This window comes from Mastacembelus armatus, chromosome 9 (assembly GCF_900324485.2).
Source record: "Mastacembelus armatus chromosome 9, fMasArm1.2, whole genome shotgun sequence".
In the NCBI taxonomy this organism is placed as follows: Eukaryota; Metazoa; Chordata; class Actinopteri; order Synbranchiformes; family Mastacembelidae; genus Mastacembelus; species Mastacembelus armatus.
The window spans coordinates 11,595,524-11,621,500 of record NC_046641.1 but is presented as its reverse complement, the minus strand read 5'-3'; the positions used below and the strand labels follow the sequence as shown (position 1 = coordinate 11,621,500).

The window sequence follows — 25,977 nt, the reverse complement described above, 5'->3', positions numbered from 1 at the left end:
CACCTGAATCACAAGAGACTGTTTCTACAAGTAAATCTGAGGATGAGTCAGTCACATCAGAGACAAGTTTCACTTTTCCAACAACAGAAGAAGATAGCTCTGGTGAAGGGACAACTGAGACATCTAGCAAAGAGACTTCATCTTCTACAGCTTCCTCATTATTTAGCACAGAGAAACAAACATCAATGACACTTGAATCCACAGACTCCTCAGTCACCAGATCTGAGATTTCAGCTGTAACAGTATCTTCTGGACCTGAATCAAGTGATGCTTTAAAGACAGATGTTACAACTGAGAAACCAACATCAGTCTCACGCGAATCACAAGAGACTGTTTCTACAAGTAAATCTGAGGATGAGTCAGCCACATCAGACACAAGATTCCATTTTCCAACAACAGAAGACGATAGCTCTGGTGAAGGGACAACTGAGACATCTAGCAAAGAGACTTCATCTTCTACAGCATCCTCATTATTTAGCACAGAGAAACAAACATTAATGACACTTGAATCCACAGACTCCTCAGTCACCAGATCTGAGATTTCAGCTGTAACAGCATCTTCTATACAACAAACAAGTGATTCTTTAAGGACAGATGTTACAACTGAGAAACCAACATCAGTCTCACCTGAATCACAAGAGACTGTTTCTACAAGGAAATCTGAGGATGAGTCAGTCACATCAGAGACAAGTTTCACTTTTCCAACAACAGAAGAAGATAGCTCTGGTGAAGGGACAACTGAGACATCTAGCAAAGAGACTTTATCTTCTACAGTTTCCTCATTATTTAGCACAGAGAAACCAACATCAATGACTCTTGAATCCACAGACTCCTCAGTCACCAGATCTGAGATTTCATCTGTAACAGCATCTTCTATACAACAAACAAGTGATGCTTTAAGGACAGATGTTACAACTGAGAAACCAACATCAGTCTCACCCGAATCACAAGAGACTGTTTCTACAAGTAAATCTGAGGATGAGTCAGTCACATCAGACACAAGTTTCCATTTTCCAACAACAGAAGACGATAGCTCTGGTGAAGGGACAACTGAGACATCTAGCAAAGAGACTTCATCTTCTACAGCTTCCTCATTATTTAGCACAGAGAAACAAACATTAATGACACTTGAATCCACAGACTCCTCAGTCACCAGATCTGAGATTTCAGCTGTAACAGCATCTTCTATACAACAAACAAGTGATGCTTTAAGGACAGATGTTACAACTGAGAAACCAACATCAGTCTCACGCGAATCACAAGAGACTGTTTCTACAAGTAAATCTGAGGATGAGTCAGTCACATCAGACACAAGATTCCATTTTCCAACAACAGAAGACGATAGCTCTGGTGAAGGGACAACTGAGACATCTAGCAAAGAGACTTCATCTTCTACAGCTTCCTCATTATTTAGCACAGAGAAACAAACATTAATGACACTTGAATCCACAGACTCCTCAGTCACCAGATCTGAGATTTCAGCTGTAACAGCATCTTCTGGACCTGAATCAAGTGATGCTTTAAAGACAGATGTTACAACTGAGAAACCAACATCAGTCTCACCCAAATCACAAGAGACTGTTTCAACAAGTAAATCTGAGGATGAGTCAGTCACATCAGAGACAAGTTTCACTTTTCCAACAACAGAAGAAGATAGCTCTGGTGAAGGGACAACTGAGACATCTCGCAAAGAGACTTTATCTTCTACAGTTTCCTCATTATTTAGCACAGAGAAACCAACATCAATGACACTTGAATCCACAGACTCCTCAGTCACCAGATCTGAGATTTCAGCTGTAACAGCATCTTCTATACAACAAACAAGTGATGCTTTAAGGACAGATGTTACAACTGAGAAACAAACATCAGTCTCACCCAAATCACAAGAGACTGTTTCAACAAGTAAATCTGAGGATGAGTCAGTCACATCAGAGACAAGTTTCACTTTTCCAACAACAGAAGACGATAGCTCTGGTGAAGGGACAACTGAGACATCTAGCAAAGAGACTTTATCTTCTACAGTTTCCTCATTATTTAGCACAGAGAAACCAACATCAGTCCCTCATGAATCCACAGACTCCTCAGTCACCAGATCTGAGATTTCAGCTGTAACAGCATCTTCTATACAACAAACAAGAGATGCTTTAAGGACAGATGTTACAACTGAGAAACCAACATCACTCTCACCTGAATCACAAGAGACTGTTTCTACAAGTAAATCTGAGGATGAGTCAGTTACATCAGAGACAAGTTTCACTTTTCCAACAACAGAAGAAGATAGCTCAGGTGAAGGGACAACTGAGACATCTAGCAAAGAGACTTTATCTCCTACAGCTTCCTCATTATTTAGCACAGAGAAACAAACATCAATGACACTTGAATCCACAGACTCCTCAGTCACCAGATCTGAGATTTCAGCTGTAACAGCATCTTCTGGACCTGAATCAAGTGATGCTTTAAAGACAGATCTTACAACTGAGAAACCAACATCAGTCTCACCCGAATCACAAGAGACTGTTTCTACAAGTAAATCTAAGGATGAATCAGCCACATCAGACACAAGTTTCAATTTTCCAACAATAGAAGACGATAGCTCTGGTGAAGGGACAACTGAGACATCTAGCAAAGAGACTTCATCTTCTACAGCATCCTCATTATTTAGCACAGAGAAACAAACATTAATGACACTTGAATCCACAGACTCCTCAGTCACCAGATCTGAGATTTCAGCTGTAACAGCATCTTCTGGACCTGAATCAAGTGATGCTTTAAAGACAGATGTTACAACTGAGAAACCAACATCAGTCTCACCCAAATCACAAGAGACTGTTTCAACAAGTAAATCTGAGGATGAGTCAGTCACATCAGAGACAAGTTTCACTTTTCCACCAACAGAAGAAGATAGCTCTGGTGAAGGGACAACTGAGACATCTAGCAAAGAGACTTTATCTTCTACAGTTTCCTCATTATTTAGCACAGAGAAACCAACATCAATGACTCTTGAATCCACAGACTCCTCAGTCACCAGATCTGAGATTTCAGCTGTAACAGCATCTTCTATACAACAAACAAGTGATGCTTTAAGGACAGATGTTACAACTGAGAAACCAACATCAGTCTCACCTGAATCACAAGAGACTGTTTCTACAAGTAAATCTAAGGATGAGTCAGTCACATCAGAGAGAAGTTTCACTTTTCCAACAACAGAAGAAGATAGCTCTGGTGAAGGGACAACTGAGACATCTAGCAAAGAGACTTTATCTTCTACAGTTTCCTCATTATTTAGCACAGAGAAACCAACATCAATGACTCTTGAATCCACAGACTCCTCAGTCACTAGATCTGAGATTTCATCTGTAACAGCATCTTCTATACAACAAACAAGTGATGCTTTAAGGACAGATGTTACAACTGAGAAACCAACATCAGTCTCACCTGAATCACAAGAGACTGTTTCTACAAGTAAATCTGAGGATGAGTCTGTCACATCAGAGACAAGTTTCACTTTTCCAACAACAGAAGAAGATAGCTCTGGTGAAGGGACAACTGAAAAATCTAGCAAAGAGACTTTATCTCCTACAGCTTCCTCATTATTTAGCACAGAGAACTCAACATCAGTGCTAGCTACTGAAACAGAAAGTACTCTGAGTGAACAGACAGAAAAGCCTTCAGTTTCTCCAAAGACTGATCACGCAAAGGAACCATCAGCCTCTTCAACTTCTGATCTGCCTTTATCGACACAAAGAACAGTTTCTGAAAGTTTGTCCACTATTGCATCGTCTGCTCTTCCTGACCCAGAAGATACTAGTGCTCACTCATCAATAGTTGAAGCCATTCCCTCCATCGTAGGCTCAACTGTGCAACCTGAAACTACATCACTTTTCAGTTCCACGGACACAGAGTTCTCTGGAGACCACACTTTGGATGTTACTACAGAGTTATTGATTTTATCATCCACTGAGTCCTCAGTCCCTGGATCAGAGACTCCTGCTGTGACAACATCTCTTCAATCTGATACAAGTGACACGTCACGGACGGATGTTAGCACAGAGCAACTAACATCAGATTCAGCTGAAATTCAAGAGACTGTTTCCACAAGGAAATCTGAGGATGAGTCAGCCACATCAGAGACAAGTTTCACTTTTCCAACAACAGAAAAAGATAGCTCTGGTGAAGGGACAACTGAGACATCTAGCAAAGAGACTTTATCTTCTACAGTTTCCTCATTATTTAGCACAGAGAAACCAACATCAATGACTCTTGAATCCACAGACTCCTCAGTCACCAGATCTGAGATTTCATCTGTAACAGCATCTTCTATACAACAAACAAGTGATGCTTTAAGGACAGATGTTACAACTGAGAAACAAACATCAGTCTCACCCAAATCACAAGAGACTGTTTCAACAAGTAAATCTGAGGATGAGTCAGTCACATCAGAGACAAGTTTCACTTTTCCAACAACAGAAGAAGATAGCTCTGGTGAAGGGACAACTGAGACATCTAGCAAAGAGACTTTATCTTCTACAGTTTCCTCATTATTTAGCACAGAGAAACCAACATCAATGACTCTTGAATCCACAGACTCCTCAGTCACCAGATCTGAGATTTCATCTGTAACAGCATCTTCTATACAACAAACAAGTGATGCTTTAAGGACAGATGTTACAACTGAGAAACCAACATCAGTCTCACCCGAATCACAAGAGACTGTTTCTACAAGTAAATCTGAGGATGAGTCAGCCACATCAGACACAAGTTTCCATTTTCCAACAACAGAAGAAGATAGCTCTGGTGAAGGGACAACTGAGACATCTAGCAAAGAGACTTTATCTCCTACAGCTTCCTCATTATTTAGCACAGAGAAACCAACATCAATGACACTTGACCCCACAGACTCCTCAGTCACCAGATCTGAGATTTCATCTGTAACAGCATCTTCTGAACCTGAATCAAGTGATGCTTTAAAGACAGATGTTACAACTGAGAAACCAACATCAGTCTCACGCGAATCACAAGAGACTGTTTCTACAAGTAAATCTGAGGATGAGTCAGTCACATCAGACACAAGATTCCATTTTCCAACAACAGAAGACGATAGCTCTGGTGAAGGGACAACTGAGACATCTAGCAAAGAGACTTCATCTTCTACAGCTTCCTCATTATTTAGCACAGAGAAACAAACATTAATGACACTTGAATCCACAGACTCCTCAGTCACCAGATCTGAGATTTCAGCTGTAACAGCATCTTCTGGACCTGAATCAAGTGATGCTTTAAAGACAGATGTTACAACTGAGAAACCAACATCACTCTCACCCAAATCACAAGAGACTGTTTCAACAAGTAAATCTGAGGATGAGTCAGTCACATCAGAGACAAGTTTCACTTTTCCAACAACAGAAGAAGATAGCTCTGGTGAAGGGACAACTGAGACATCTAGCAAAGAGACTTTATCTTCTACAGTTTCCTCATTATTTAGCACAGAGAAACCAACATCAATGACTCTTGAATCCACAGACTCCTCAGTCACCAGATCTGAGATTTCAGCTGTAACAGCATCTTCTATACAACAAACAAGTGATGCTTTAAGGACAGATGTTACAACTGAGAAACAAACATCAGTCTCACCCAAATCACAACAGACTGTTTCAACAAGTAAATCTGAGGATGAGTCAGTCACATCAGAGACAAGTTTCACTTTTCCAACAACAGAAGAAGATAGCTCTGGTGAAGGGACAACTGAGACATCTAGCAAAGAGACTTTATCTTCTACAGTTTCCTCATTATTTAGCACAGAGAAACCAACATCAGTCCCTCATGAATCCACAGACTCCTCAGTCACCAGATCTGAGATTTCAGCTGTAACAGCATCTTCTATACAACAAACAAGAGATGCTTTAAGGACAGATGTTACAACTGAGAAACCAACATCACTCTCACCTGAATCACAAGAGACTGTTTCTACAAGTAAATCTGAGGATGAGTCAGTTACATCAGAGACAAGTTTCACTTTTCCAACAACAGAAGAAGATAGCTCAGGTGAAGGGACAACTGAGACATCTAGCAAAGAGACTTTATCTCCTACAGCTTCCTCATTATTTAGCACAGAGAAACAAACATCAATGACACTTGAATCCACAGACTCCTCAGTCACCAGATCTGAGATTTCAGCTGTAACAGCATCTTCTGGACCTGAATCAAGTGATGCTTTAAAGACAGATCTTACAACTGAGAAACCAACATCAGTCTCACCCGAATCACAAGAGACTGTTTCTACAAGTAAATCTAAGGATGAATCAGCCACATCAGACACAAGTTTCAATTTTCCAACAATAGAAGACGATAGCTCTGGTGAAGGGACAACTGAGACATCTAGCAAAGAGACTTTATCTTCTACAGTTTCCTCATTATTTAGCACAGAGAAACCAACATCAATGACTCTTGAATCCACAGACTCCTCAGTCACCAGATCTGAGATTTCAGCTGTAACAGCATCTTCTATACAACAAACAAGTGATGCTTTAAGGACAGATGTTACAACTGAGAAACCAACATCAGTCTCACCTGAATCACAAGAGACTGTTTCTACAAGTAAATCTAAGGATGAGTCAGTCACATCAGAGAGAAGTTTCACTTTTCCAACAACAGAAGAAGATAGCTCTGGTGAAGGGACAACTGAGACATCTAGCAAAGAGACTTTATCTTCTACAGTTTCCTCATTATTTAGCACAGAGAAACCAACATCAATGACTCTTGAATCCACAGACTCCTCAGTCACTAGATCTGAGATTTCATCTGTAACAGCATCTTCTATACAACAAACAAGTGATGCTTTAAGGACAGATGTTACAACTGAGAAACCAACATCAGTCTCACCTGAATCACAAGAGACTGTTTCTACAAGTAAATCTGAGGATGAGTCAGTCACATCAGAGACAAGTTTCACTTTTCCAACAACAGAAGAAGATAGCTCTGGTGAAGGGACAACTGAAAAATCTAGCAAAGAGACTTTATCTCCTACAGCTTCCTCATTATTTAGCACAGAGAACTCAACATCAGTGCTAGCTACTGAAACAGAAAGTACTCTGAGTGAACAGACAGAAAAGCCTTCAGTTTCTCCAAAGACTGATCACGCAAAGGAACCATCAGCCTCTTCAACTTCTGATCTGCCTTTATCGACACAAAGAACAGTTTCTGAAAGTTTGTCCACTATTGCATCGTCTGCTCTTCCTGACCCAGAAGATACTAGTGCTCACTCATCAATAGTTGAAGCCATTCCCTCCATCGTAGGCTCAACTGTGCAACCTGAAACTACATCACTTTTCAGTTCCACGGACACAGAGTTCTCTGGAGACCACACTTTGGATGTTACTACAGAGTTATTGATTTTATCATCCACTGAGTCCTCAGTCCCTGGATCAGAGACTCCTGCTGTGACAACATCTCTTCAATCTGATACAAGTGACACGTCACGGACGGATGTTAGCACAGAGCAACTAACATCAGATTCAGCTGAAATTCAAGAGACTGTTTCCACAAGGAAATCTGAGGATGAGTCAGCCACATCAGAGACAAGTTTCACTTTTCCAACAACAGAAAAAGATAGCTCTGGTGAAGGGACAACTGAGACATCTAGCAAAGAGACTTTATCTCCTACAGCATCCTCATTATTTAGCACAGAGAAACCAACATCAATGACACTTGAATCCACAGAATCCTCAGTCACCAGATCTGAGATTTCAGCTGTAACAGCATCTTCTGGACCTGAATCAAGTGATGCTTTAAAGACAGATGTTACAACTGAGAAACCAACATCAGTCTCACCCAAATCACAAGAGACTGTTTCAACAAGTAAATCTGAGGATGAGTCAGTCACATCAGAGACAAGTTTCACTTTTCCAACAACAGAAGAAGATAGCTCTGGTGAAGGGACAACTGAGACATCTAGCAAAGAGACTTTATCTTCTACAGTTTCCTCATTATTTAGCACAGAGAAACAAACATCAGTGCTAGCTATTGAAACACAAAGTACTCTGAGTGAACAGATTGAAAAGCTTTCAGTTTCTCCAAAGACTGATCACACAAAGGAACCATCAGCTTCTTCAACTTCTGATCTGCCTTTATCAACACAAAGAACATTTTCTGAAAGTTTGTCCATTATTGCATCGTCTGCTCTTCCTGACCGAGAAGATACTAGTGCTCACTCATCAATAGTTGAAGCCATTCCCTCCATCGTAGGCTCAACTGTGCAACCTGAAACTACATCACTTTTCAGTTCCACGGACACAGAGTTCTCTGGAGACCACACTTTGGATGTTACTACAGAGTTATTGATTTTATCATCCACTGAGTCCTCAGTCCCTGGATCAGAGACTCCTGCTGTGACAGCATCTCCTCAATCTGATACAAGTGACACGTCAAGGACGGATGTTACCACAGAGCAACTAACATCAGATTCAGCTGAAATTCAAGAAACTGTTTCCACAAGTAAATCTGAGGATGAGTCAGTCACAGAGACAAGTTTCACTTTTCCAACAACAGAAGAAGATAGCTCTGGTGAAGGGACAACTGAGACATCTAGCAAAGAGACTTTATCTCCTACAGCATCCTCATTATTTGGCACAGAGAAACCAACATCAGTCCCTCATGAATCCACAGACTCCTCAGTCACCAGATCTGAGATTTCAGCTGTAACAGCATCTTCTATACAACAAACAAGTGATGCTTTAAGGACAGATGTTACAACTGAGAAACCAACATCAGTCTCACCTGAATCACAAGAGACTGTTTCTACAAGTAAATCTAAGGATGAATCAGCCACATCAGACACAAGTTTCAATTTTCCAACAATAGAAGAAGATAGCTCTGGTGAAGGGACAACTGAGACATCTAGCAAAGAGACTTCATCTTCTACAGCATCCTCATTATTTAGCACAGAGAAACCAACATCAATGACTCTTGAATCCACAGACTCCTCAGTCACCAGATCTGAGATTTCAGCTGTAACAGCATCTTCTGGACCTGAATCAAGTGATACTTTAAAGACAGATGTTACAACTGAGAAACCAACATCAGTCTCACCCAAATCACAAGAGACTGTTTCTACAAGTAAATCTGAGGATGAATCTGTCACATCAGAGACAAGTTTCACTTTTCCAACAACAGAGGAAGATAGCTCTGGTGAAGGGACAACTGAGACATCTAGCAAAGAGACTTCATCTCCTACAGCTTCCTCATTATTTAGCACAGAGAAACCAACATCAATGACTCTTGAATCCGCAGACTCCTCAGTCACCAGATCTGAGATTTCAGCTGTAACAGCATCTTCTGGACCTGAATCAAGTGATGCTTTAAAGACAGATGTTACAACTGAGAAACCAACATCAGTCTCACCCAAATCACAAGAGACTGTTTCAACAAGTAAATCTGAGGATGAGTCAGTCACATCAGAGACAAGTTTCACTTTTCCAACAACAGAAGAAGGTAGCTCTGGTGAAGGGACAACTGAGACTTCTAGCAAAGAGACTTTATCTCCTACAGCATCCTCATTATTTAGCACAGAGAAACCAACATCAATGACTCTTGAATCCACAGACTCCTCAGTCACCAGATCTGAGATTTCAGCTGTAACAGCATCTTCTATACAACAAACAAGTGATGCTTTAAAGACAGATGTTACAACTGAGAAACCAACATCAGTCTCACCTGAATCACAAGAGACTGTTTCTACAAGTAAATCTGAGGATGAGTCTGTCACATCAGAGACAAGTTTCACTTTTCCAACAACAGAAGAAGATAGCTCTGGTGAAGGGACAACTGAGACATCTAGCAAAGAGACTTTATCTTCTACAGCTTCCTCATTATTTAGAACAGAGAACTCAACATCAGTGCTAGCTACTGAAACAGAAAGTACTCTGAGTGAACAGACAGAAAAGCCTTCAGTTTCTCCAAAGACTGATCACAAAAAGGAACCATCAGCTTCTTCAACTTCTGATCTGCCTTTATCGACACAAAGAACAGTTTCTAAAAGTTTGTCCACTATTGCATCGTCTGCTCTTCCTGACCCAGAAGATACTAGTGCTCACTCATCAATAGTTGAAGCCATTCCCTCCATCGTAGGCTCAACTGTGCAACCTGAAACTACATCACTTTTCAGTTCCACGGACACAGAGTTCTCTGGAGACCACACTTTGGATGTTACTACAGAGTTATTGATTTTATCATCCACTGAGTCCTCAGTCCCTGGATCAGAGACTCCTGCTGTGACAGCATCTCCTCAATCGGATACAAGTGACACGTCAAGGACAGATGTTACAACTGAGAAATCAATATCAGTCTCACCCGATTCACAAGAGACTGTTTCCACAAGGAAATCTGAGGATGAGTCAGTCACATCGGAGACAAGTTTCACTTTTCCAACAACAGAAGAAGATAGCTCTGGTGAAGGGACAACTGAGACATCTAGCAAAGAGACTTTATCTCCTACAGCTTCCTCATTATTTAGCACAGAGAAACCAACATCAGTCCCTCATGAATCCACAGACTCCTCAGTCACCAGATCTGAGATTTCAGCTGTAACAGCATCTTCTGGACCTGAATCAAGTGATGCTTCAAAGACAGATGTTACAACTGAGAAACCAACATCAGTCTCACCCGAATCACAAGAGACTGTTTCTACAAGTAAATCTGAGGATGAGTCAGCCACATCAGAGACAAGTTTCACTTTTCCAACAACAGAAGAAGATAGCTCTGGTGAAGGGACAACTGAGACATCTAGCAAAGAGACTTCATCTCCTACAGCTTCCTCATTATTTAGCACAGAGAAACCAACATCAATGACTCTTGAATCCGCAGACTCCTCAGTCACCAGATCTGAGATTTCAGCTGTAACAGCATCTTCTGGACCTGAATCAAGTGATGCTTTAAAGACAGATGTTACAACTGAGAAACCAACATCAGTCTCACCCAAATCACAAGAGACTGTTTCAACAAGTAAATCTGAGGATGAGTCTGTCACATCAGAGACAAGTTTCACTTTTCCAACAACAGAAGAAGATAGCTCTGGTGAAGGGACAACTGAGACATCTAGCAAAGAGACTTTATCTTCTACAGTTTCCTCATTATTTAGCACAGAGAAACCAACATCAATGACTCTTGAATCCACAGACTCCTCAGTCACCAGATCTGAGATTTCAGCTGTAACAGCATCTTCTATACAACAAACAAGTGATGCTTTAAGGACAGATGTTACAACTGAGAAACCAACATCAGTCTCACCTGAATCACAAGAGACTGTTTCCACAAGGAAATCTGAGGATGAGTCTGTCACATCAGAGACAAGTTTCACTTTTCCAACAACAGAAGAAGATAGCTCTGGTGAAGGGACAACTGAGGCATCTAGCAAAGAGACTTTATCTTCTACAGCTTCCTCATTATTTAGCACAGAGAACTCAACATCAGTGCTAGCTACTGAAACACAAAGTACTCTGAGTGAACAGACTGAAAATCCTTCAGTTTCTCCAAAGACTGATAACACAAAGGAACCATCAGCTTCTTCAACTTCTGATCTGCCTTTATCGACACAAAGAACAGTTTCTGAAAGTTTGTCCACTATTGCATCGTCTGCTCTTCCTGACCCAGAAGATACTAGTGCTCACTCATCAATAGTTGAAGCCATTCCCTCCATCGTAGGCTCAACTGTGCAACCTGAAACTACATCACTTTTCAGTTCCACGGACACAGAGTTCTCTGGAGACCACACTTTGGATGTTACTACAGAGTTATTGATTTTATCATCCACTGAGTCCTCAGTCCCTGGATCAGAGACTCCTACTGTGACAGCATCTCCTCAATCGGATGCAAGTGACACGTCAAGGACAGATGATACAACGGAGAAATCAATATCAGTCTCACCCGATTCACAAGACACTGTTTCCACAAGGAAATCTGAGGATGAGTCAGCCACATCAGAGACAAGTTTCACTTTTCCAACAACAGAAGAAGATAGCTCTGGTGAAGGGACAACTGAGACATCTAGCAAAGAGACTTCATCTCCTACAGCTTCCTCATTATTTAGCACAGAGAAACCAACATCAGTCCCTCATGAATCCACAGACTCCTCAGTCACCAGATCTGAGATTTCAGCTGTAACAGCATCTTCTGGACCTGAATCAAGTGATGCTTTAAAGACAGATGTTACAACTGAGAAACCAACATCAGTCTCACCCAAATCACAAGAGACTGTTTCAACAAGTAAATCTGAGGATGAGTCTGTCACATCAGAGACAAGTTTCACTTTTCCAACAACAGAAGAAGATAGCTCTGGTGAAGGGACAACTGAGGCATCTAGCAAAGAGACTTTATCTCCTACAGCATCCTCATTATTTAGCACAGAGAAACCAACATCAATGACATTTGAATCCACAGACTCCTCAGTCACCAGATCTGAGATTTCAGCTGTAACAGCATCTTCTATACAACAAACAAGTGATGCTTTAAGGACAGATGTTACAACTGAGAAACCAACATCAGTCTCACCTGAATCACAAGAGACTGTTTCCACAAGGAAATCTGAGGATGAGTCTGTCACATCAGAGACAAGTTTCACTTTTCCAACAACAGAATACGATAGCTCTGGTGAAGGGACAACTGAGGCATCTAGCAAAGAGACTTTATCTTCTACAGCTTCCTCATTATTTAGCACAGAGAACTCAACATCAGTGCTAGCTACTGAAACACAAAGTACTCTGAGTGAACAGACTGAAAAGCCTTCAGTTTCTCCAAAGACTGATCACACAAAGGAACCATCAGCTTCTTCAACTTCTGATCTGCCTTTATCGACACAAAGAACAGTTTCTGAAAGTTTGTCCACTATTGCATCGTCTGCTCTTCCTGACCCAGAAGATACTAGTGCTCACTCATCAATAGTTGAAGCCATTCCCTCCATCGTAGGCTCAACTGTGCAACCTGAAACTACATCACTTTTCAGTTCCACGGACACAGAGTTCTCTGGAGACCACACTTTGGATGTTACTACAGAGTTATTGATTTTATCATCCACTGAGTCCTCAGTCCCTGGATCAGAGACTCCTGCTGTGACAGCATCTCCTCAATCTGATACAAGTGACACGTCAAGGACAGATGTTACAACTGAGAAATCAATATCAATCTCACCGGATTCACAAGAGACTGTTTCCACAAGGAAATCTGAGGATGAGTCAGCCACATCAGAGACAAGTTTCACTTTTCCAACAACAGAAGAAGATAGCTCTGGTGAAGGGACAACTGAGACATCTAGCAAAGAGACTTCATCTCCTACAGTTTCCTCATTATTTAGCACAGAGAAACCAACATCAGTCCCTCATGAATCCACAGACTCCTCAGTCACCAGATCTGAGATTTCAGCTGTAACAGCATCTTCTGGACCTGAATCAAGTGATGCTTTAAAGACAGATGTTACAACTGAGAAACCAACATCAGTATCACCCAAATCACAAGAGACTGTTTCAACAAGTAAATCTGAGGATGAGTCTGTCACATCAGAGACAAGTTTCACTTTTCCAACAACAGAAGAAGATAGCTCTGGTGAAGGGACAACTGAGACATCTAGCAAAGAGACTTTATCTCCTACAGCATCCTCATTATTTAGCACAGAGAAACCAACATCAATGACTCTTGAATCCACAGAATCCTCAGTCACCAGATCTGAGATTTCAGCTGTAACAGCATCTTCTATACAACAAACAAGTGATGCTTTAAGGACAGATGTTACAACTGAGAAACCAACATCAGTCTCACCTGAATCACAAGAGACTGTTTCTACAAGTAAATCTGAGGATGAGTCAGTCACATCAGAGACAAGTTTCACTTTTCCAACAACAGAAGACGATAGCTCTGGTGAAGGGACAACTGAGGCATCTAGCAAAGAGACTTTATCTTCTACAGCTTCCTCATTATTTAGCACAGAGAACTCAACATCAGTGCTAGCTACTGAAACACAAAGTACTCTGAGTGAACAGACTGAAAAGCCTTCAGTTTCTCCAAAGACTGATCACACAAAGGAACCATCAGCTTCTTCAACTTCTGATCTACCTTTATCGACACAAAGAACAGTTTCTGAAAGTTTGTCCACTATTGCATCGTCTGCTCTTCCTGACCCAGAAGATACTAGTGCTCACTCATCAATAGTTGAAGCCATTCCCTCCATCGTAGGCTCAACTGTGCAACCTGAAACTACATCACTTTTCAGTTCCACGGACACAGAGTTCTCTGGAGACCACACTTTGGATGTTACTACAGAGTTATTGATTTTATCATCCACTGAGTCCTCAGTCCCTGGATCAGAGACTCCTGCTGTGACAGCATCTCCTCAATCGGATACAAGTGACACGTCAAGGACAGATGTTACAACTGAGAAATCAACATCACTCTCACCTGAATCACAAGAGACTGTTTCTACAAGTAAATCTGAGGATGAGTCAGTTACATCAGAGACAAGTTTCACTTTTCCAACAACAGAAGAAGATAGCTCTGGTGAAGGGACAACTGAGACATCTAGCAAAGAGACTTTATCTCCTACAGCTTCCTCATTATTTAGCACAGAGAAACCAACATCAGTCCCTCATGAATCCACAGACTCCTCAGTCACCAGATCTGAGATTTCAGCTGTAACAGCATCTTCTGGACCTGATTCAAGTGATGCTTCAAAGACAGATGTTACGACTGAGAAACCAACATCAGTGCCAGCTGTTGAACACAACAGCTCTACCAGTCACCAGACAGAAATTCCCTCAGTTTTTCTAAAAACTTATCACACAATCACACCATTAGTTTCTCAATCCTTAGCAGTGTCTGAACATTTGACAACTCTTACATCTTCTGCTCTTCCAGGCACAGAATATGAAAATATTAGTACTCAAATGTCAACGGTTAAATCCATTCCCTTTGAAACTGAGTCAGCTGACTCTTCAAAGTCAGTGCCAATTCTTGACAGTACTGAAGAACCAGAATCAAAATTGCTCTCTCTGGGAGAACAACCCTTCTTGGAACAAACAACCTTATCACCTGCCACATTTAATCCATCACTTGCATCTACAGTTGTTAAAGAAAAGAGTGCCAATGAAGTTACAACTCTAAGAAGCAGTCAATATACCTCTTCACCCATGACAATCTCCACTGTCGATATGTTTCCTTCAAAAGAAACCTCTACTTACACTGACATGGAGACCTCTGGCAGCTCACTTGATGATGATGATTTGGACTCAATCATAGATGGATCAGGTGCAGAGGACATCAAGACTACCACAAAACCCCAGGATGAATTTACTGTTAACACAGATGAGGCTGAGATTTCAAGTGTCACGTCCTCGTCTCTCTCTAGTACGCTTCTTAGCAAGGAGTTTATGTCATCAACTCAGTCTCCAAGCATTTCCACAACTGATGTTTACATTACTGAGCAGGGTAGTGGTGTCTTCATAGATGACTCTACAGCTGAGGAGGAGAGTTCAGGTAGTGACTTGTTTTCAACTCCATTTGTACCTTTCACAAGTCCTCTTGTGACTACTGCTGCCGCAGCTACAGGGCAAACCACTTTGTCATCTGGTGCTGTTGCTATCACTGAGGGGCGCGCAACAAGAGACATGTCCACTGACAACTTTACTACACAAACATCTACCGACCTTACAGCTGCTTCTTTGTATATGACTGAGAATCCAACTATAACGTCAGCATATACTGTCACAACTGACCAGTCAGTAATAACGTCTCCATCTGCAACTGTTAAATCAACACCAGGTTCAGCCCTCCCTCAGAGAGAGGGAGAAACATTTGGTGAGCAATCCACTGCGGTATTAACCTCAGCGCTATCAGTGATGGAGAGAGTTACATTTGGAGAAGCAACAGGTGAAACTGAAGTCTTTGTTTCAAACCCAACAAGCTCTGATATGCAGGTTACCTTGCAGGACGGTGAAATTACTCCAGATACAGAAACCCCCCTAACCTCTGCAGTGATCGGGTCCACTATTGCAACCTCTGGAAAGGATGATGTTACTGTACGTGAGCACACAACACAATCCTCCTTTATAACATTGTCCCCACATACAGCTGGAGCCTTAGTTGGTGACCATAATACAGCTGACTTCATCACAGTAAGCTCAATCACTGAATATAAACAAGATGGATTTACAGCAATGTCCACCCCTGTTCCTTCCATTATGTATCACAGTGTTACAGACCAACAGGTCATGATCATTACACACAGTATCAGCCAGGCTAAGACTGACTTAACTAAACAAACACCTACTATGGTCCTGCATGCATCTAAACCATCAACCAGCACAACCATCATATTTACAGAGGATGAAAAAGATGAAGATGAGCTAATATCTACAGTTACAGACAGTATGACCAAAGGCAGCTCCACTCCTGAGTTTATCACCAAAGATGATAGAATCATTGATGCAGATAATTCTTCCATAGGTCCCTCATCTTTATTTTATCCAGCCATCCAGACAGAGGAAGCTGGAGGTATCACAGCTGTTACAATGACACAAACGTTGGAGCTGACTGAAGAACCAGAAGGTTCCGGGACTGATGGTGCCACTTTTTTTACTCCTACACCAGTAACTCCACATGCAACCTCAGCCACTGATTTCTCATCAGCCTCAACATCATCTGAATATTTACAGTCCACTTCTGATGAAACCTTAAGCTTGTCTGTTCCCACACAAACCAGTGAACCATCTGTCATTGTCACAACACACGCACTAGTGTCCACTGAACATGGCACAGTAAAACCAGCCAGTGAAGCATCTGATGATAAATCTACAGATGATGACAAAATCTCAGAGACAATTTTAGCGACTTCTGAAAAACCAGAGACATCTACAGCCGCTTCACTGTTAAGCACTGAGAAAACAACTTTTGACTCAGAGGTTATGGAGGAGGAGTCTTCAAGTAGCATCTCAAGTGCACAAACTTCTGCTACACAAAGTCCTTCAGCGCCGATGATTACATTATCAGTTACACAACCTGAACCAGGCACAGGGGAGACTGAAATAGCAGTATCAAGTGCTGCATATGGTTTTTATAGCACTAAGAAACTAACGGTCACATCTGATTCTGATTTTACTGGGATGAATAGATCAGATGATCACACTCAAGTGACAGAACCTGTGACACAAACATCTGCTCCTTTGCACAGTACAATGGAAATGGCTAAAATTACAGCAGTCACTCCAACTGTTTTATCAGTATCCAGTACAGCTAAGTTGGATATTATAACCAGCAAGTTGTCATCTGAGATAATAAACACCCCAACAGAATCATCTACTTATGAACAGACCTCAACAAAACACATTTCAGAAGACCTTTCAGTGTCAGTACCCTCACCATCTCCACCTAAACATGCCCAGGCGTCAACTTCTCTAGATCACATACATGGTGATAACATCAGTTATCCAATTCCAGATTATGAAGCATCAGATCCTACCATTATTGAATCAGTTCCACAATACAATGAAAGTACAACACCAAGAGAAGTAGCAGTGTCCGTTACTACACCATCTTCTGTTTTTCAAACAACAACCAAGTCACCTGCAGTAGCAGCAGCTATTACTGTGCCTTCTGCATCAGCTCCCATCAGTGCAGCGTCATCATCATCTAGGATTGATTCAGAAAGTACCAGTACCTCAGGAGAGACCATGACCGCAGCAAGTGCTGTTAAGCTGGATAGTGATGAGGTTGAGTCACCTTCCACCTTTAGCTCTGGGGCTGAAAGTTCTGAGAGTAAAATCCAAACTGTATTCAAGGAAGATGTTACTCAAACTTCAACGATGGAGTCTGCTAGTGTTGACAGCACCTCTGGAACAGAGGATGTTGTGAGCAAAACTGAACCACCAATAAAAGGGGAGAGAACAACTATCCTGCCTGATATGGGACTTGATTTGGGCCACACTGTCATTGGTGAGACTGTTGAAATTCCAGGTACCTTTTTTTTCAGATGACTTTCAATGGTGTACAGGAATAGATTTTCAAAATAAATCCATACTAATTTGTTTTGCTTTTATAATTTCCTAACAGGAATCCACTTGTGTACTGAGGACATCTGTCTGAATGGAGGATCATGCTACAAGATTGGCAGCAGCTATACCTGTAGTTGTGCTCCTGGATACGAAGGGGGGCGCTGTGAAACAGGTGGGATATTGTTTATCAAGAACATTTCATGATGTTACTTCATTGACTTCAAACCAAATAGTATTACATTTATCCAAAAAATTTTTTTTTAAAGTTGTTGGAACTAGAAATTGTTTTTAACCATCTCCTGTTATCGATGGCGTCTGTCTCTAATGTAGATATTGATGAGTGCCAGTCAAACCCTTGCCGCAATGGAGGTACATGTGTTGATGGGCTGGCTTCCTTCACATGTGTGTGTCTCTCCAGCTACTCTGGATTATACTGTGAGGAAGGTAAGCTTGTGTTTTAATTTGCTGGCTTCTGTGTCAGATTAATTAAAGTTTTTCCTTTCATTCCTGTTGATAGTGGCTCCAGCCCTCCATCCAAACAATTAAAGCAAAATTTAAACACTTGATATATGAGTATTGAATATTTCTCTCTTTATCTCACCACAGTTATTGTATTACAGTAGTTTTTTCAGTGTTGTCTAGGTCTGTCTCATAATGCTAATGTTACTTTAAGCTCCTTCAAGCTGTAGTTTTGACAAGTTTAATTCACACAGACATTTGCCACATTTTCCACTTACCCCATTTCAGAAATCTAACTCTTAGTGCCAGGTAAGATGAAGTACACACTTCACTACAGGCACTTTATGCTAGACCTTAGGTCATTTCTTGATCTTTCTTTCTAGGACAAGATAATTAGACTAGACATTATACCCAAGGTCCTGAGTAATTACTAGGTAAGCAAGCTGGCTGTATTTTTGGAACAGACTGAAGTTTCTACATATATCCCCAGTATTTTATTTGGGTTTCCCAGTTGTGTCCTACATTCCTTCCAAGTGTGTTGAACCCAGAGCATCAATGGGTTTTGCTGATTTTTTTTTTTTACCATTGCACTACTGCACGCTAAAACCCCCATCTAACTGTGATTCACTCAGCGGTGATTCACACTCAGACTGTGTACTCAGATGCAGCTGCTGTTATAGAAAGTTTTGCCAAAGGAACAGGAGAAAATGTAATTTGAAGAGGAACACCCCAGAATAATCATCTGTCTTTGTCTAATAGTCTATGGCTGGATTGAGGAGGGGAATGAGGAATAAACAGACATTAAACTGAGTTGTTATACTTTGGACACACAGACCAAGTGTGCATCAAGTGTATCAAGTGTGACCTGGAAAATTTCTAATCTTTGGTGAAATGATGCAGAAACTCGTGTTAAAACTAATAACCTGGAAAGTTTTAGTTTTTGACATAAAATCAACCTGTTCATGATGGCGTGCCTCATACTGCATTACTTTACCCACTTTGGCAGGAATTTTGAATTTACTAATTTGGTTTTGTATGTACCTGAAATAATCAGAAAAATGTGCTTTTGCATACTGCAATAATCACACACTGAAGTATGGAATTGGCTCTCCTAATTCAATCCCTTTGTGTTTTGCCCTTATAGGGCTGGTGTTAGGGGCTGCAGGAACTAATCCTTTATGTTGTTCCTTTTTCTTCTTAGTTAGAAACAGTAGTCAGCAGTAGCAGCAGGCTTGAAGTGGAGGTATACTCAGGTATTTAGTGTAGTATAGAGGCAAAAGATCAGATTGTGCTATGAATGTGAAATGAATAGATCCATGGGTGGAAGCAACAGCTGAATACTTGGCCTTTCAAATTTTCATGTCTGGTGATCTGTTGCAGATCTGTTTTTCCTGTGTGCCTCACTCCCTCTTGCTTTCTCATCCATCAGACACAGAAACATGCGACTATGGCTGGCATAAGTTCCAGGGCCACTGCTACAAGTACTTCCCTCACAGACGAAACTGGGACACAGCAGAGAGAGAGTGTCGCATACAGGGGGCTCACCTTACCAGCCTGCTTTCTCACGAGGAACAGCAGTTTGTCAACCGTAAGTCAAAGGTTACATTAGCAGATAATTGCTCATGACTACAGTAAAGTGTACATTATCAAACCTGTGGGATACGAATAAAATAGTTTAAATTATTCTTTAAAGCTACATGAATATAATTGGAAGTAAATGCAAGAACATGATTCAGGCATCAAAAATTCCATTGCTATCTCTCTCTCTTTCTGCTGCACTTTTTGTAAGGGAGCAGCCCTAAAAAGGACATGTGGCAACAGAAAAACCTAATCTGCTGTGTTTCACTCTGCCCTGTATGGCAGGTCTTGGACAGGATTACCAGTGGATCGGCCTGAATGATAAGATGTTTGACAGCGACTTCCGTTGGACCGATGGCAGTCCTATGGTAAGATAGGCTGCTTTCTCACATATTTCTGTCTCAACAAACATGGCACAGACACCATGTAAATATTTGGAAGTGAGGCTGATGAAAGATACAGCCATCTACGGACGAGGCGTTCTTTTCAGTGGCTGTGGTTATTTTCTCATGACATAGTCTTTCTTGTCACTCTTTTGGAGGACTGATCTGGTAAGCAATCAGAAGTTGGATATGCTGCATGTCACCAGCTAATGACGCAAGAACATTACAGTCAATGTAAAAGTAGAGGGGATGGACATAAAACTGTTGATTAATCCCATGTTTATGAATCAGCATCCAATTTTGCATGTTTGCTACAGTGGTTGTAGCTGCTGAAGATCCTCCCTGTCACTACCAGGAAAGGGCTAAATTACTATGTGCATCCATGTCATACAGACTGATGTTCTCACTTCAAAGATAATCCTCCCGTGCCAGAGATAGAGGAAGCATAGCAATGGCTCGGGGGTTAAAGATAAGCACAGACTGCCTATTGAGACCCATACCCGGCCGAGAGAATGAGGGGTGATGAGGGTGTGAGTGACACTGTGTAGAGGGGAGTTTGGCAGGCGTAGACAGGTATGGTCCCTTTTCAACCCCCACAGACATCAGGAAGCCCAGCAGGCAGCCATCTGGGGGTAGGGCCCTCAGACACGCAAACACACAGATGGACAGCACCTGTGGTCAGCTGCAGAAAGAAAAAACAATGGGTAGAAACAGCCCAGGGAGCCTGGGTGGGTGGTCCCCTTTTAAAGAAATATGAAATATATAAACATATATATAAATTAGAAATTTGAAAAACTATCAACAGAAGGGCTCTGAAACACCAAAGTGGAAATGTGCTTGGATGTTTGTGTGTGTGTGTGTGTGTGTGGTGGGGGAATCAAATTGATTAGATTGTTTATTTTGTGGAGGATGCAAGCCTGCTGTGCAGCTGATGGGTCACCCATTTGTTCACTTGAAGTGAGCAGAGCAGGAAGTCAGCATGTGTGTTTGGTAACCATAATGACAGAGTAGCATAGCCTCAGGGCATGACTGGAGGGGGGAGGGCTGCGGCTTTGAAGAAACTGTTTGAATGTAGAGTGTGCTGAAAGACTGCAGGTAGCATCAGCTCCAGGTTGAATGCCCCACAGCACCACAGCTGTGTATATACTGTATAAACATGTACTGTGTATATATGCAACATTTTGTGCCTACAGAATTACACATGTTATGCTAGGCAAGCAGAGGGTGTGAATTACATGTGTTACATGACATAACCCTTATGGTTGTCCATTATCACAAAGCTCTATAGCCCTAAACACACAGTATATGTAATAGCGTATTAGATTGTATTGTGATTTGCAAACCTGTGGAAACCATTGGAACTTGAACATAGTTTATAAGCCCATTTTATATGCTGTATCCAGAATCTGCAGGGGTCTTTTAGACCTGTAAGGTAACTGTGCTGTGATGTATCTGTAAGATGTGGTGTTTAATTAAAGATACAGGTGCTCCCTCTTGTGGCCATAAATTAAAATCACCATATTGAGACCCTGCTTCGCAGAAATAGGTGGTAGTAAAACTGCATGTGGTGATCTGATTTGGTAATTTATCAGGGACACTAAACATACATAGGTACCATTATAATGTTTTGCTCTTTGTGCTCTGCTCTTATTTCAGCAATATGAAAACTGGAGGCCCAACCAGCCTGACAGCTTCTTCTCTTCTGGTGAGGATTGTGTAGTGATGATATGGCATGAGGACGGCCAGTGGAACGACGTTCCTTGCAACTACCACCTCACTTTCACCTGCAAGAAGGGCACAGGTAAAAACAATTAGTACAAATCATCTCTTGCGTTACTTAATGCATGGATTTGTAGAGGAGAAAACACAACTCTTACTGTGAACTTGCAGTTTCATCTTGTTGTCACTTCTGTTTCTCAGTGGCATGCAGTCAACCCCCGCTGGTACAGCATGCACATACCTTTGGCAAGGCGCGTGACAGGTATGAGATAAACTCACTGGTGAGGTACCAGTGTACGACGGGCTATATTCAGAGGCATGTGCCAACTATTCGTTGTCGTGGCGATGGACGATGGGATATCCCTAAAATCACCTGTACGAATCGTAAGTACTCAATTGTTGCTTTCAAGAGATTGTTTTGGCTGCCTCCTTCTCTATATGATTTTGGCAGTTTATCACTGTTTTGGAGCTAATACATTATCTTTTGCAACAGCATCAAACTATCAGATGACATATATTAGAAGACATCAACACAATAGCCTCTACAGCATCAACAACTTTAAACAATGGCCAGATGAGGCTCTCCGATCTCACTACAAGCACTACCGGGAAAGGAGAGACAGGACTGGAGAGAAGAGGAAGAGAGAGTGACCGCCATATAATATGGCTGATTTTCCCCAGAATGAGAACACATGGCTGACACTTGTGTGGAAAGAGAAAAATGTTTCTCAAAACAAAAAGCACAAGAGAAAACTCATCAAATGGTCAAGAGGATAACCTGCAGCTTTCTTTCATTTTGGATGACGATGGAGTTTTATGAAGTGCCTTTCAAAGAGATGTTGATACATGACTTTTCTTAACAAGGGGGCTGTTGTGTAATACTGCCAATATGGATAAAATACTTTCAGCTGGCTACTGGAAAGGCAGAAAGTACTCATCATTCTTTTTTAAACTGCAGAAGTTTTTTTTTTATTTCTTTGTCCTTAGCTTATCAAATATAATACATTCATGACTGTACATTGATTGTACTAAAATCCACATAACTGCTCCTCATTTATAGAAAAAAGCTGTTGTGACATTATAGCGCTTAGGTTCTGTAAAAGTTACATTGTCGTGTTGTTTTAAGCTGGAATTCATTTTAAAGAGCATTCATGCATATGCAGATATATAGTCCTGTGTTAGCTGTGTTTATGCTTTGTTAAGAGATCCAAGTATGGCCTCTCAGAACAAAATGGAGGTGTCACTGTCAATGGCTGATCAATAAATCACACATTATTTACATATATATCATATACATAGAACTATAAACCCTTCAGTCTTCACATCTAATCAGCAGAGGCACACATCATTTTCTGAAGCATAGTCTGATAGCTTTACTAGTAGTTATGCAACGTCCAGATGAATAAAGCACCTAAGTCTGGGGAAATATTTTACCAAAATTGCTCAATGAACTGCTGGAGACCTTCTCTGTGGTGGCAGCTTTCAAAGCACCAAAATACAACCTTCACTGCACATCCTTGATTTCTTGTCAGGATTGAAGTTTATGGAACGTTTTTTTATAGAGTATTTTTTTAAACTTACTGATATTTTTTTTTTTTTTGTACAGTACTTCCTGAGAAATTGCTCTCTAAATAGTTATCGACAAAAACTTTATCCCCTGATGGAAATCGCTATGATCTAATTTGAATTGACAGAAGTGTGGCTCAAGTAGCCTGTATTTTCTGCTCATGCGTGTTCAGTGCCTAACATACAATTAGATGCTACAGCGTGTTTACAATAATTATATTGCTGTTCATAATCACGCATCAGAGTGTCTTGGTCTCATGTGTTTCTGTTGTGCTGTGACTTGTGATAGTTTTTTTTTCTTTTTCTTTTTTCTTTGTTTTATCTATTTCTTCTGCACATTTACAGTAACTTTTCTGTTATTGTGGTCATACTGAAATCAGCCATTGAGAGAATGTATTTTGTGAAACACTCAAAAAGACTTGAACGTAATGGCTGTTTAGGCAGAGATGCGTGTAATTTATTTTCAAGCTGCTCTTGATATGCTTACCTGTTTTATACTGACAGGTAAACTATGATGCTGTCACCATGGCCCAGCAGTGCTCATTAAATATTTTATTGTATGTTCAACAAGATACCAGCCACAATCACATACTGTCTAAATGAGATCCAATGAAGATGAAAAATTACTTAGCAGTACAATAGATTTATGTATCTTTTTACATCTTTAATGCCATGAGTGGACGAACAATATGGAGGGCCCCATTGGCTGCAATAATGTTGTTCTGTAATATTAACAAAATATTTGTAATGTGTGGATGGTTTTGTTTTGTCTGCCTGTGAATTTCTGAGTGTCTGTGTGTGTGTGTGTGTTTTCTTCAATATGCACATAATATCATTTTATATTTATAAATGATATTATATTTTATATTTATGTTTGTTTTTACTTTATAATGTGAATGTCTGGGATATTTGTGATTTTTGTCTTTTATTTTTGAAAGAGATCAAACTGTTTATCCTGCTTTAAATCACCAAAGAAATAAAGTCAATATATGGATATAAGATCTTGTGTGTTTAACAACATGTGGGGTAAACTATTGGGAGCGCTGCTATCTGAATGTCGTACATGTTCTCCTTGTGTTTGTGTAGGTTTTCTCCAGATGTTGTGGTTTCAAAGGCATGCTGTTTAGTGGAGCGTTTAAAATTGTCTATAATTTGTGTTTTGCTTTGTAGCGCGGTGTTGGCTTAGCAACTTTTCAACAGTGTTTCACTATTGCGTGTCTTACAAGTGTTACTCAATTGGATAGATGGGTAAATAGATTAAATGAATGAAATTATTAGGTCATCTTACTCTAAGAGAACTTGTGGATGGCTTAGACAATGCAGTGGTTTGACCAGCAGGTAGTGCTGTCGGACTATGCTACAAGCATGAGTGTCTGCTCAGTACCACAGGCGAGGATTTCTATAGCACCCACACATCTCATGAAAAGTCAAAAGTCACATACTGTGCAGAATTTCAAATGAATTATGTGAATCACACTCTGTAGAGCATCGCACAGTACCAATGTCCTATTTTCAAAGTATTTGGGTGTCTTGCACATAATCTAACACTGGTAAAAAAAACAAAACAAAAAACCTGTAAAACATGGTCTACAAACCTCTTGGTCGACAGACGGTGCATTCAGGAGGAGCTGATAGGAAGTGGCAGTGTGAAATATGGCTAACATGTAGTAGGAAGTGGATAAGGGAAAAGTGTGATGCTGAAACAGCTGATGCCACAGAACTGTGGATGTGTATAAATATGCCCCTACATTTTTTTTTCAGTATCATGACTAAATGTGCTTCTTTCTGAAGGTCAAACACTTATTTTGCCTACATCCTGGTCCTTAAAAAAATCAGATGAATTGTAACAAAGCTTTTTCAGTGCATTACCTATCTTCGCCATTCCCAGATGACCTCCCTATACAGCACTGCTTCACACTGGCACTGCCTGAGAGCACAAAGCATCATTAACGCGGTAATAACATCAAGGTTGTCGATGTAGTCTTTGTGGAAGTTTAGGCTCCTGTGGTTTTCCTGTAACTGCCCACTCTGTCATTAGAGAAGCCTTGACATGTGATTAAAGGCTGCTCCCTGGCAACTGTAAGACCCACAATCCTGGGTCTTACAGTTATGAAGTGCAGATGTCTCACAGATGATGTAGCATCATCACACATGCTGACAATCAGTACATTGGACTGGCGAAAAGCAGACAAGCAGATGAAATATTTGGCATTACTCCTGCAAAATAACTCAGCCTTCAGACATCGCTT

The 25,977-nt window shown here is 40.9% G+C and overlaps 1 protein-coding gene across 1 annotated transcript; it reads left to right on the top strand.

The window, feature by feature from the left end:
• Positions 1-2,698: 2,698 nt before the first annotated feature.
• On the top strand, positions 2,699-24,163 carry LOC113138556 (serine-rich adhesin for platelets-like). Its single transcript, XM_026321095.2, has 11 exons — positions 2,699-4,114; positions 6,107-7,558; positions 8,138-9,632; positions 9,768-17,985; positions 18,082-18,195; positions 18,354-18,467; positions 19,912-20,070; positions 20,346-20,428; positions 22,100-22,244; positions 22,364-22,546; positions 22,656-24,163. Exons 1-11 carry the CDS (start codon positions 3,306-3,308, stop codon positions 22,811-22,813), a joined length of 12,930 nt encoding a protein of 4,309 aa, XP_026176880.2. The 5' UTR covers positions 2,699-3,305; the 3' UTR covers positions 22,814-24,163.
• Positions 24,164-25,977: the final 1,814 nt, after the last annotated feature.